Genomic DNA, 11,759 nt, shown 5'->3' on the forward strand with positions numbered 1-11,759 from the left:
TTTATAAAGTGAGGATGTTTGGTGATTCAGTCCGTGAGCCTCCAATCTGCATCGCAGCTATTTTAGAAACACAGCTGCTGCACTGGCCTGTTGGGTTTTACAGTCATTAATTGTTTTAAAGGAATGAAAGAGCAAATGGCGTTAATACACTGGGCCACATATCCACCCAGCGCACTCCATAAATACCCAGTAATGCCCCTGTCTTCACAGTATCCTGCCCCAGCCTGTTGGATTGGATCTTCCCCCAGACTGCCCTGACAACATTTTCAAGTCCTGAGCCTCAGCCTGTCTGCTGCAGGAATCTTTTACCTTTACACTGCAGTAGTCGATAGTATTTCTGTTTTTCTTTAGAAATTGGCGTTAAGCTACGGTTTTGTAAGCTATCTTTGCAGTTTCACCCATTTGTGTAGATATTTCGTTAATTTCACAACACGCATGTAGTGCAGGTGCAACCTGTTCTAATTTACAACATTAATAATGTGTTGTAGGAAACGTAATTGCAACCAGATCGTGAGCTCCATTAACATAATGTTATTAATTTCACTGCAGTACAATATCTACTTGGATACAGCACTATTAAATTGACAGCACTTAGTTAAGGTTACTGAAAGATTGTGGTCTTGTGTAATACATAGAAAGCTACAGAGACTCCTGACACGTTTACATTTACACTAAACCAAAACCTTTATCTAACCCTAACTAAACCCTTTTATTGCTTTAACCTAACCAAACACTGGTTTATTACGCCTGTTTGACACTGACTCTGCAGCCACTTAATTAATTTGATTCAAAAATATGTGTACTCTGAATTTAATCCAGCTATCAACCTGTTTGCCTAACAGACAGAACACCACTTTACACCTGCACACCTGTCATTAAAATGGACCCACAAGTTTTGAATGTGTTCCTATGTCAACATAATCATACCACAAGATGCCTAAAGTGATAATTAGCACATTGGCTGCCAGAGCTTGTGTGTTTTGTTCTTTCGCAAACCTCCTGCAATATCTTCATGTGACAGAACTAGTCATGTGTTGTCAGTGATGGTTTCCTGTTTCTCATTTTGCTTGTTTCAGTACCTGCAGATTTTAACAAGGTTACTAAACAAAACCTGTCTTCAGCAGAAATAAGAGCAGTAGCTGCTTAAATACAAGCTCCTAAATGACACAGTGGATGTAATAATAGCCTCCATACCAGTACCAAATTTGCTCTACATGTCTTTTATTTAGCAAAGCATGATGTATAACCTGTCTAACGACAATGTGGCAAATGAGGTCCACCTACTGTACAGCAGAATCTGTCTTTTTCCCAAACACTTCTGTAAAAATCCATCACAATTTGCTCTATTTAACAACTGTAAACTTCATACAAGTTGATTATCTAAAGTGCTTCAAAAAGAAAACAAAATAAGAGATATAGACAGCAGGGAAATCAATAATAATGTGATAATGCATGATAATACTTTTCCTTTACAAAGAATGTCCAGTGTAAAAAAGTAGCTAGTACTGATAGCAACATATAAAACTGTAAAATAAATCTGATGTTCATTTCATTACCCCTTCTGGTGTAGTAATGTTACATCACTGTAACCCTTCAACAAGAAAAAGCCTTTTCTTAAATTATTTTTGGTAAAACTGGAACAGCCGTCTGCCATTCGTGAAACATCCTTAAAACAGCATCTATCACCCTTCCACACCCCAATACCTCTGTGCTTTTACTCCATATAAACTCTTAAACATATCCACACATGTCTGAAACTTTCTTGTCTTCATACTGTATTCCTTTATGTGTCACTTCCTCATCAACAGCATCATCACGAGACCAGGACTGGGAAATTTAAAAATTCTGTTTTGGACTGATAAAACTCAGCGTGTTGAATGTGGACCTGCAATAGAAGCTTGAATCCACTCAGGTGGAAATCCTTCACATAAAACAGCAGACGAGTCTAGTTTATCTCTTTCTCCTCTGTTGCCTGAGCACCTTTCTCCTTTTGAGGATCATATCATGGAGTCTTTCCAGGCCCTCCCTGAGTCCCTCTCCTATGATGGCACATGTTGGCTGCACATGCCAGGGAGTTGCAGGGGCCCAGTTCTTTCAGCGCTAGCAGTTTCTCTATTTCGGCCAATCCCAAGGAGTGCCTCAAGTCCTGTTTGTTAGCCACCACCAGCAGAGGCACCCCCTGGTTTTCAGATGTCTTGGCGATTTTATGCAGCTCCGTTTTGGCCTCCTCCATGCGCTCTGAATCCACAGAGTCCACCACAAATATGATGCCATCTGTGCATCGCGTGTACGACTTCCACAAGGGGCGTAGCTTCTCCTGACCGCCGACGTCCCAGAAGTGAAAGGTCACAGTCCTGTGGCCGCCCAGAGCCACTTTGACCTTCTCTGCATTGAAACCTTTGGTGGGAACAGTGTTGACAAACTCATTGAACTGCAGCCTGTACAGAACAGTGGTCTTCCCCGCAGAGTCCAGCCCAAGGATGGCGATGTGAAAAGACTGGAAGAACGGGATGTTCGAGACGAAGCTAGGTTGTTCTGACAATCCATTGCCCATCTTTCCTCATGAGGAACAATTGGTGATCAAGGAAAACGGCCCAGCAATAATCATCAGAGTTGCTTATAGTCCAGTCTGACTTCAGCAGTTACCTGAAAGCAAAGTGCACAGGTTGAAACACTTTGATAAACCCAATGATTTGTTTTCCAACACCAACAAACAGGGGACAGACACAGTTAACAGCTTGTGAATATGATGTGGCAACTAGCAGCTGAAGACAGGTTTGTTTGTCCTCAGGAGCCAATATGAGGTTTACATTTGTCAAGTGGCTTTAAACAAGACTCCAACGAATGCTAATGTTGCTTTTTGCCATAACACACGTCAGACGTTTCGTTTTGAGTTTGTTCAGATAAAAACTAAACATCCTCAGTTTTAGGGTTAGGGGAATCACTGGTCTTTACACCAGTGTGCAAGAAAATAATATCAAAGTGAGCTCGTTCTGACAGAATATGTTGATAAAGACACCATGACTGGTGCATTTCACGTTACCTATTGTGAACACAGGCCGATCACTTTTCATTTGACTCAGAAAAGTCCACAAAGTGTAATTAATGCAACCTTTAAGACCAGGAGACGACATCTGAGCAGTGTCAGTTTCAGTGCTGTGTTGATTTATCACCCAACTGTACCAGAGCCAAAGCATTATCTAACACACCATGACAGGGAATTACAGGGCTCACCTAATACTTTAAATGTGTATAAAGACCTATTTTAATGTGCTAAATGTAATATTTAGTCCAGAATAATGCAACAGGAGCCCCTTGTTGTACTAAGTCGCCCACAATTCATTTATCTGATTGCTACTGTTTATTTTTTATATAACAGCCTATTATATGATCATTATAATTATTATTATTATACATTTACAAAGGACTAATAACGAGTATTTATCCGACAGGTGGACACACGTCTTTTTATTCCAGTTACCTACCAGTCTGAGGACACATTAGACCTGATCTTCTCCAGCGTCCACGCAGCCTCAGATTCGACCCACGGTTTATTTCCACGTCTTATTTCGACAACGACGACGGAAACTACTGCGTCCAGAGACCGAGGATCCGTCCGTGCGCGTCCCGCTGTCCCGTGTGGATCCACCGCTGAGGACACGGCTGCTGTGTGCGAGCCCGGGCTGGGACAACGCCCACGCCGATACTGCGGGCGCCTGCGATTGGTGCGTGTGCGCTGGTCTCCGCCAGCTGATTGGCCGACACGGCTGTCAATCACTCCTCTGCCCTGGAGCCTGGATCACCTGTTGTCTGTCACACGTTTCACTTTGTGTTATATCTTTACTGAGCTGCAAAGGATGTTTGAAGGGAGGTGGATTAAATATTAGACATCTTAGATGCTTTTTTTAGTTCATCAGCTAATTGAATAATGTTTTTATTCAAGTATGATCAGAAATATGTACTTGAAAGTATTCAAATAAAATTACACAAAAGACTGCCACAACGTATTATAGCAGTATATTATTCATATATTCATATCAAAGCATGTTTTACTGCTACTTTTATTTATTTCTGATTATTTAATTTCTGTCGATTATTGTTTTTGTTTGTTTGTTTGTTTGTTTTGTTTTGTTTTATTAATTAGAGGGTTTTGTAATAAATGCTGCTGAAAGCCTCGTTCAGCCATTAGTCTAAACTAAACTAAAATAATTAATTAGTATACAAGTGATTAGTGTTTTAACATGAAGAATCATTCATGCATTTTTACAAATAGTTCTGTAAATGGATGATGAACAGCTGTCAAATAACATTTCCTTCTCAAATATAGTTAAAGTATTTAGTAGAATGAATATAAAAGTACTTCACATGTAGGTTTTATTTATCTATTTATGGTACATTTTAATAAGAATCAGAGGAAAACTCAAAACACAGATCATATAGATTAGAACTGCACAAAACACGCTTTAATACACTTCAAGTCCGAAGTGTCTCCGGGTTTATGATCATATTAATAATCTGGAACCAGAACTAAACTAAACTACAGGCAGTAAAAAGTGAAATTCAAAGTGCACTTACCGATCAGCTCTGTGTGTTTTAGTTTTGTGTCGGTTTGTGTGTGGAGCGGGAGATAGAGAGGGAGTGTGTGTGTGTGTGTGTGTGTGTGTGTGTGTGTGTGTGTGTGTGTGTGTGTGTGTGTGTGTGTGTGTGTGTGTGCAGAAACAGCGCCGCCCTGTTCATGTGCGTGTTTTCGTTTAAAATGATTGGTCCAAGAGCAGGAAGAGCAGCATCCTCTCTCTGCAGCCCACCGTGCACGAAGAATAACAAACAGTCACTGGCCTGTGGCCATGACTCTGTCTTACATAACCTGCTGCTGCTGCTGTGTCCAAACTATTTTTGGACATCATAGTTTGTTTGATCTGTTGGTTTTTACTCAAAGATCATGAATATAACAGAACCACAGTCTCATAATACTAGCAATAATAATATTAATTTGGTAAAACCACCATGCAGCATCAAAAGATTACTTATAATTATTATTCAAAGTGTCTTTTCAGTGTTATTATATTATATTCATATTTATTAGCATGGACACATGCTGCATACCACATCGTTTATAGTGCTTTTGGGATAAAATAAGTATTTTATTCAAGTACACACACAATTAAACAACATGCACAACTCATTCTATAAATATACATATTAATAAACATTATACAAATGTATGCATCTTTTTTTAAACAGGTTTTAAAATGTTCAGTTTAGGTCAATTTAGCCAAAAGAGCTAAAGATTCAAAGGAAGAGTAATATAATTTTAATAATATCATTAGTAGTAGTATAATTTTCCTGCCTTCTCCCTCCAACATATAGGACTTTTATTGTTTTAACAACCTTTTATGTTTTAAGTTAAAGCAGTGATTTGCACAAACACATGCTTCATTTTTGGTGCTGTTATCCACCATATTATGAGATGGAGGCCTTTATGACAGTGTTAGCTATTGGAAAAAATAACAAGGGATTAAATTAAGTGCAACACATGGCAGCGTATGGATCATGTGGTTTAATGCAGTGACTGAAACGCCTTTCATTTTAAATTTAGTCCACGAGTTATGCACAATGACTTCATGCACTCATTAAACACATATGTGCAGTCATTTCAGTTATGCTTTAGACATGTTCGGGCTTTACATGTTTATGATTGTTGAAGTATCAAATGAGCAGCTGTGAGTGAACCAGTGGGCTTCACAGTGTGGAGGGTTGGGCTCCATAACACCATTCACATGCACGTTCCTGCCATATGTTTCATGCTATCGCTGACGTCTCTGTCAGTTCTGTCCGTCAGCTGCTGCACAAATCATCGGTAACATTGAGATATGTAATGAAATCAAAAGCTGTGTTCTGTTGTTGCTATAAGTTTGTGTTTTTATGCCCTTATTTCCTGTTCAAATGTGGTGGTAGGGTCAGGTATGAGGAAAACAGCTGCAGCAGAGTGCTGTTGGTCCATTGATGGAACAATAACCTAATTTAAAGTATCAGTCAAACCTCAAACAATGGAAAAACATGTGGTACATAATATTTAACAAGCACAATTTACACAATCGTCTTTTGTCTTTGACAATGTAGAAATATAAACTATTCAAGATGGAGCCTTTCAAAAGGTAAATCAAACTTGGGTGTCCCTGTTTATAACTGATGGTTTGTTCTTGAGTTCAGACTCAGTGAAGCTGTTTAAAAACATAAAAACTGAATGAAATATAGAATTAAAATGTTGTATTGTTCCAGGATTTAGAGAGTTTCTCTTCCACCCGGTCCAAGAAAGCACTGTACACTCCTCTTCGTCGCCGGTGTCTCTGTGAAACAGACATGTGCAGTATCAGTATGGGTATAATTGCAGTATATAAATTGAAACTTGGTTGCTTGGTAGTACTCTGTGCTCTGAGGTTATGGCCATAGGATAACATGACGTATGAAAAGGCCCATTCATTAAATCAAACATGGGTACTGACTGTATAGGAAGCTGATTTCGGAGGCCAGGGCAGCTGAGGAAGTACAAGCTTTGCGTCCCATTGAGGATCTGTGGGTTTATGAGTGTCCATCCCTGTGCTGGTTTCCTTTAAACCAAAGTCTGACTTGGTGGTCGTGGTCCGCACTGGAAAAGAAAATATATGCATCTATTACTATTAAATTGTGCCGGCAAAAGTTTGGCTTTTGACAGTGTAAAGTGTGTGTGTAGTGCATTAATCCACTTACATGTGTCCAAGTGCTGTAATTTTAAATTCAGGTTACCAGGGTCTCTGTCGTAAGAGGTAACAATGTCTGGAAGCGTCTCATCAAGCTGAAACAACAAGTGAAGAGTTTAATGTTGAGTTTCCCTTTGGTCTGTTGTTATGTGTTTATCGCCATCTTGTGTTTGTATTAGACATTACAACCAGACAAACTTTAGCTTTTTGTATTCACTCTCTGTGTCTTTGGTTAAAATTATGCATGTGTTTTGTTTCCAGAAACATACCGGTCTGAAGTTGTGAGGTTTGGGGTTCTTGTAAGGTTCAGAAGGATACTTTCCTCTCCTGACAAACATCAGCTCAGACTCCAGAGCATCGGGAGGCCTGTACGACGTGATGAACTTTGAAGGGTCTTTTCTCCTTTTGCTCCCGTGTAAAACATTCGGCAGATATGTTCTAGTTTTCCTCTTTGCTTCACTAGGTTGTGGTACAGACAGATTCAAACTGGTCTTTCCGTCTTTCTTCTGAGGAACTGACACATATCTGTACAGTTTAAGAGAGAAATCTGGTGCTTTGATGCTCCTCACGTCGACACAGCTCTCAGGATCTGGAAGCTTGAAATATTTGCTTCTTGCAAACGAGAGATCCTGACTTGCAGAGAAGTGGACTTTTCCTTCAAAGCGAACTGATGAGAGTGGATGCAACAAGCTATACGGAACCATTTTTAGACAGATAAGGTATGTGCTTACCTCGAATCTGTCTTCAGATCCAGGTTAATGAACACAGACCTAACCCCAGGAGAAAGGAGCAGACAGTGGCACAAGGTGAACGGCTCATAAAAAGTGCTGCTTGGTAACAGGCAGCTTTAGTGCTCTTCACAAAAGGAATAAAGCAAAGTGGGCTGAGCTCAGACGGACATTCAACAAAAACAGAAAACAGAAACTTAGCAACAGCACAAACAATGTGCTCTGTGAATAGAGGAAAGTTGGTTTACCAGTGCAAACTGCAGGTAGGACAGTCATTTACAGATATAACGGATCATAAGTATTATTATTCTATTCTATTACTGTTGAAGTTATTTACAGATATAACGGATCATAAGTATTATTATTCTATTCTATTACTGTTGAAGTTACACCTTGAAATCATTGTTTAATTGACAGTCCCATTAAAAACTGATGTAGGAATACTTCCACACATTCTACATTTCTCATTAACTCCACCAGATGTCAGCAGATACTGATGTTCTGCAGCTGGAGAAGTCAAAGAGGAGACGATAGGAGGCAGTGAACTAGTGTTAGTAATGACTGTTTCTGTCATACAGTTGAGGCCGACGAGGTCAGATAAAGCTAAAGTGAGATTCAGCCTGTGCTGGCTACACAACGTTAGATGAACTTAGAATTACATTATGCAATAGAACAACCCCTTGATCAACATCTTGAATTCTTTGAGGGAGTCTCACGAGGCAGGTCAGGAGTCGGCCTGTGGAGACGACGCCTGTTCCAGGTTCTGCTGCAAGAACAGAAAGCTGTTTAACGTCGGCCGTCGCTACATGAGATATTTTTACACAAGCAGAGTCCGGGAAGCAGTGTGGAAAAAAGAGGTTGTAACGAAAAAGAGAAGAACACTTCTGTTTATTTGCCAGGAGCTTTATGCAAATGGAACATCTGAGCATCTGTGTGGTCAAATCTCATGTACAGTCTCTAAACAACAGCTGTGAAAGCAACTTGTGTTTCCTCCTGGACTCTGTGTTTATTTGATATGCACCAAGTTCGAGTTTCTAGATGCTGTTTATGACTCAATTACATCCGTACAGATCGTTTTCTTTAGCAAAACTTTGTCTTTTCTATTATTACAATGATCTTTTTCTTTGTTATGGTTGATTCTTCTGCTTGGAACATTCATAAAAGAGTCCATGAATCTCACTCATAAACAATTTTATCACTCTCAGTTTCGTCATCAGCTATTTTCTGTCTGATGAGACTGATGAACATGATGCTGGGAGTCCATATGTGCGTTTTTAATTTGGTTGAAGTAATATGTGCTTCTGTACTCCAAGCCATTAAAGGCAACAACAAGACTACAACAACAAGGTGGTGGTGTTCAATTCATCCGTGCTTCACACCTAGTTGTGTTGTTGTTGGATGACAGGAGGCACGACGTGATTGCACGATAATGTAATTACATGCGTCACATGTAAAGATGATCTGTACTCAGGCATCTGCTCCAGGTTGGTGTTTGTCACAGTAAAACCTCATGTCGTTCATTTCCAACCACGTCTGCTGACGAGCTTAGCAGCTAAGCATTTAGTGTGTTGTCATCAGTGTGCTGTATATTGTCCACATGCTCAGACACTATGCAAACCAATTTAACAGCTAGCTGGTGAACATTTAGCAGCTAATGAGCCGCTGATGAGAAGCTGATGACATGTGAAGAATGTTGTCAGGTAGGTCGAGACACGACTCTGATCTGCTGGATGTGTAAATAGGAAACTGAAAACCTCTAACAGTATGTCAGCACTGTGTTAACAGATGGTTTATCTGCCCCCATGTGATTTTTAAATGTATTTTCTTTCTTCCCTTATCACTTGGAGTGTATCCATCCAGATAAGATAAGATTCTAAAATAGAATAAAAATAAGATCTGAGGTCATAGCTGTGGTTTAAATGAGCTTTATCCAGTTGTTTGGTTTGTACCAACTCAGACAGCTGACACAAGGTGTTTAAGACAGCAGGAAACTCGAGCTGAGGCCAAACACTGCCCATGAAGAAGCTCCCCCGTAAAATCAGGAGCCGCCTTGACCTCTGACCCCTCTGCTGTGTGTTTGAAAAACCCTTACTATTGTATCCTGTGACATTTACAGCCATCGTACAATCAGTGGCTCAGCTGAAACAACTACAGGCGCTTTGTGTCAGACGTGGCTGTCCAGGATGTTGCTGTTGACCCTGCCTTTTGAGGCCTCAGGCACGTCTCCACGTCAGCCTGACAATAACTGAACCTAATTGCATTGTTATTTAGGCGAAGAAGTGCAGCAGATGAACTGTAAATTATGGCTCTGTAACTGCTGGAGGAAATAGAAACAAGCTGAACTATTATCCGAGGCTAAGCTTAGAAACAACTGGTCTCTTTCCAGACTTTCTGTCCCCTCCTAGCATCTGACTGTGTGTCAGTGCCTCCATCTGTTTTTTGCTGTTGTTTGCGCACCGTCACTGAAGCAAGAAAGGAGTTTCAGTTTCTGCCATCACAGCCTGTCCCATCACATCAGACGCTCTTCCTTCCTTTTCTTCTTAACTTTCATCTTGGCTCAGATGGTGGAGACGGAGGACTGTAAATCAGAGCAAAGTGATAAATAAAAAGATGAACGTCAAAACATGATAAATATGGATCCTCTTGTGCTGACAGTTATCAGCTTGTAATGCAGATTGTATTTAGGACAAAAGTAAAAGTCATCCACAGGAGAAAGAAAAACAAACCCAGAAGAAGAAGAAAAGACAGAAACAGCTCAGCTGTAAATTCTTTCCTGACTTTTACAGTCTTCAGTTCGGTTTACTTGCTTTGGTCGTCTTTGTTTTCTGAGGACTTGACTAGACGTTTTCATTGTGGTGGTGCACTGTGTTAAGTCTGGGTTGGAGTATTTGACAGATGCCAGGGGGTGGAAGCAGGAATAGCTCATGTCACAACCCAGCTGCTCCGAGGTCACGTTTGTCCTTTACAGAAACACAAAGTAGCTCCTTCTGCAGCGCTGCTTACAGAACAAACCCACATTCAACACTGTTGCACTCCAGGCTTACATATACATGAAAAGCAGTAGAACAAGTACTGAAATGTTTTTATATTTCATAATTAAACTGACCCGAAAGCTGAAAATCACCCAGACTGGACAGTTAAAGTGTGGATTGAACATCTGGATGATTAGGATTACTTTACTTTTATTTTATTGTTGCCAAAACATTATGCACTTGTAGCCAAGAGACAAATCAGTACAAACTGGAGCCCAGATCTTCTCCACAGGGGCCCAAAAAGGCATGAGAGAAACCACCATCCTGTGTACTGAACACTTTACCCACAACAGCAGTAGCTTGTACAGATGCTGAATTATTCTCTTTAATCCATGTAACTCGTGTCATGCACATGATGGATAGAGGAACAACAACGTCGAAGACGAAAAGATAAAACTAGGAAAGTGTGTTTCTGTTTAGCCTGAATGCTTTTAGACTGGGGCTATAAACAGATTGATCTGTGCTTGACTACTTTTCTGTTCAGCTCTTCTGTTCACCTCATGTACACTTGAAGATTTCTAAGTTGTGCAATCACTTTTCCTGTCAGTGGTGGGGCTTAAGGTAATTATATACAGTTTGCATTCCTTGTGTCATTTAGCTGATATCATTTCCCAGGGGACTCTGTCATGCTGCTCTTTCTCCCATGTCTGCATAACTGATTATAATGAGAGAAAATTGCACCAAATGAGCTCTTGTGTGCAGATTAAAGTATTAAATAAGGCAATTACCTCTATTTGTTTACCACTTTTCTAGCTCTCTGGATTTAACTCGAAAGGTACAGACTGATGTATGTCATGTACGTATATGTTCACTTGATATAGATTTGTTTTCCATCCAAAAGGCTGATTGTGATTTAATTGCAGACGGTGTGAGACGAGGAGCGAGCGGATAGGAATAAAGTAGGTTTGTACCTGATGGCTATTCCAGGCACTTACCAGGAGCCACGTCCAGCAGATTTACGAGTCAACAATGTCTCAACAAGACAGTCAGGCACCTTCGTGTTGCACTGGGAGAGGATCACTCTACGACCTGCATGGCTGCCTCCCATTAGTTTAGTTTAGATGCACAGAAGGTTTATTCATCATTAATCTCACAGTATTTTCTGACTGCCTTTACTAAAACATCACAGTTTACTGAAATATCCACCTTATTTCAGAATAGTCCTCTCACTGATGCTCAATCATTGCTTTGAATTATATATAGCACTGTTTTTACTTCTGCAAGTCCTGCATGTTTTTTTTTAAACACAAACATTTAAAAGC

At 40.2% G+C, this 11,759-nt stretch overlaps 1 protein-coding gene across 1 annotated transcript; it reads right to left on the minus strand.

The window, feature by feature from the left end:
- Positions 1-1,191: 1,191 nt before the first annotated feature.
- arl4aa (ADP-ribosylation factor-like 4aa) lies at positions 1,192-4,645 on the minus strand. The gene is given in 4 exon segments (XM_026372971.1): positions 1,192-2,085; positions 2,087-2,646; positions 3,486-3,848; positions 4,576-4,645. Coding segments are annotated over 2 exon segments (603 nt in total). The 5' UTR covers positions 2,555-2,646; positions 3,486-3,848; positions 4,576-4,645; the 3' UTR covers positions 1,192-1,950.
- Positions 4,646-11,759: the final 7,114 nt, after the last annotated feature.

This window comes from Anabas testudineus, chromosome 16, assembly GCF_900324465.2.
Source record: "Anabas testudineus chromosome 16, fAnaTes1.2, whole genome shotgun sequence".
NCBI classification, from domain to species: domain Eukaryota; kingdom Metazoa; phylum Chordata; class Actinopteri; order Anabantiformes; family Anabantidae; genus Anabas; species Anabas testudineus.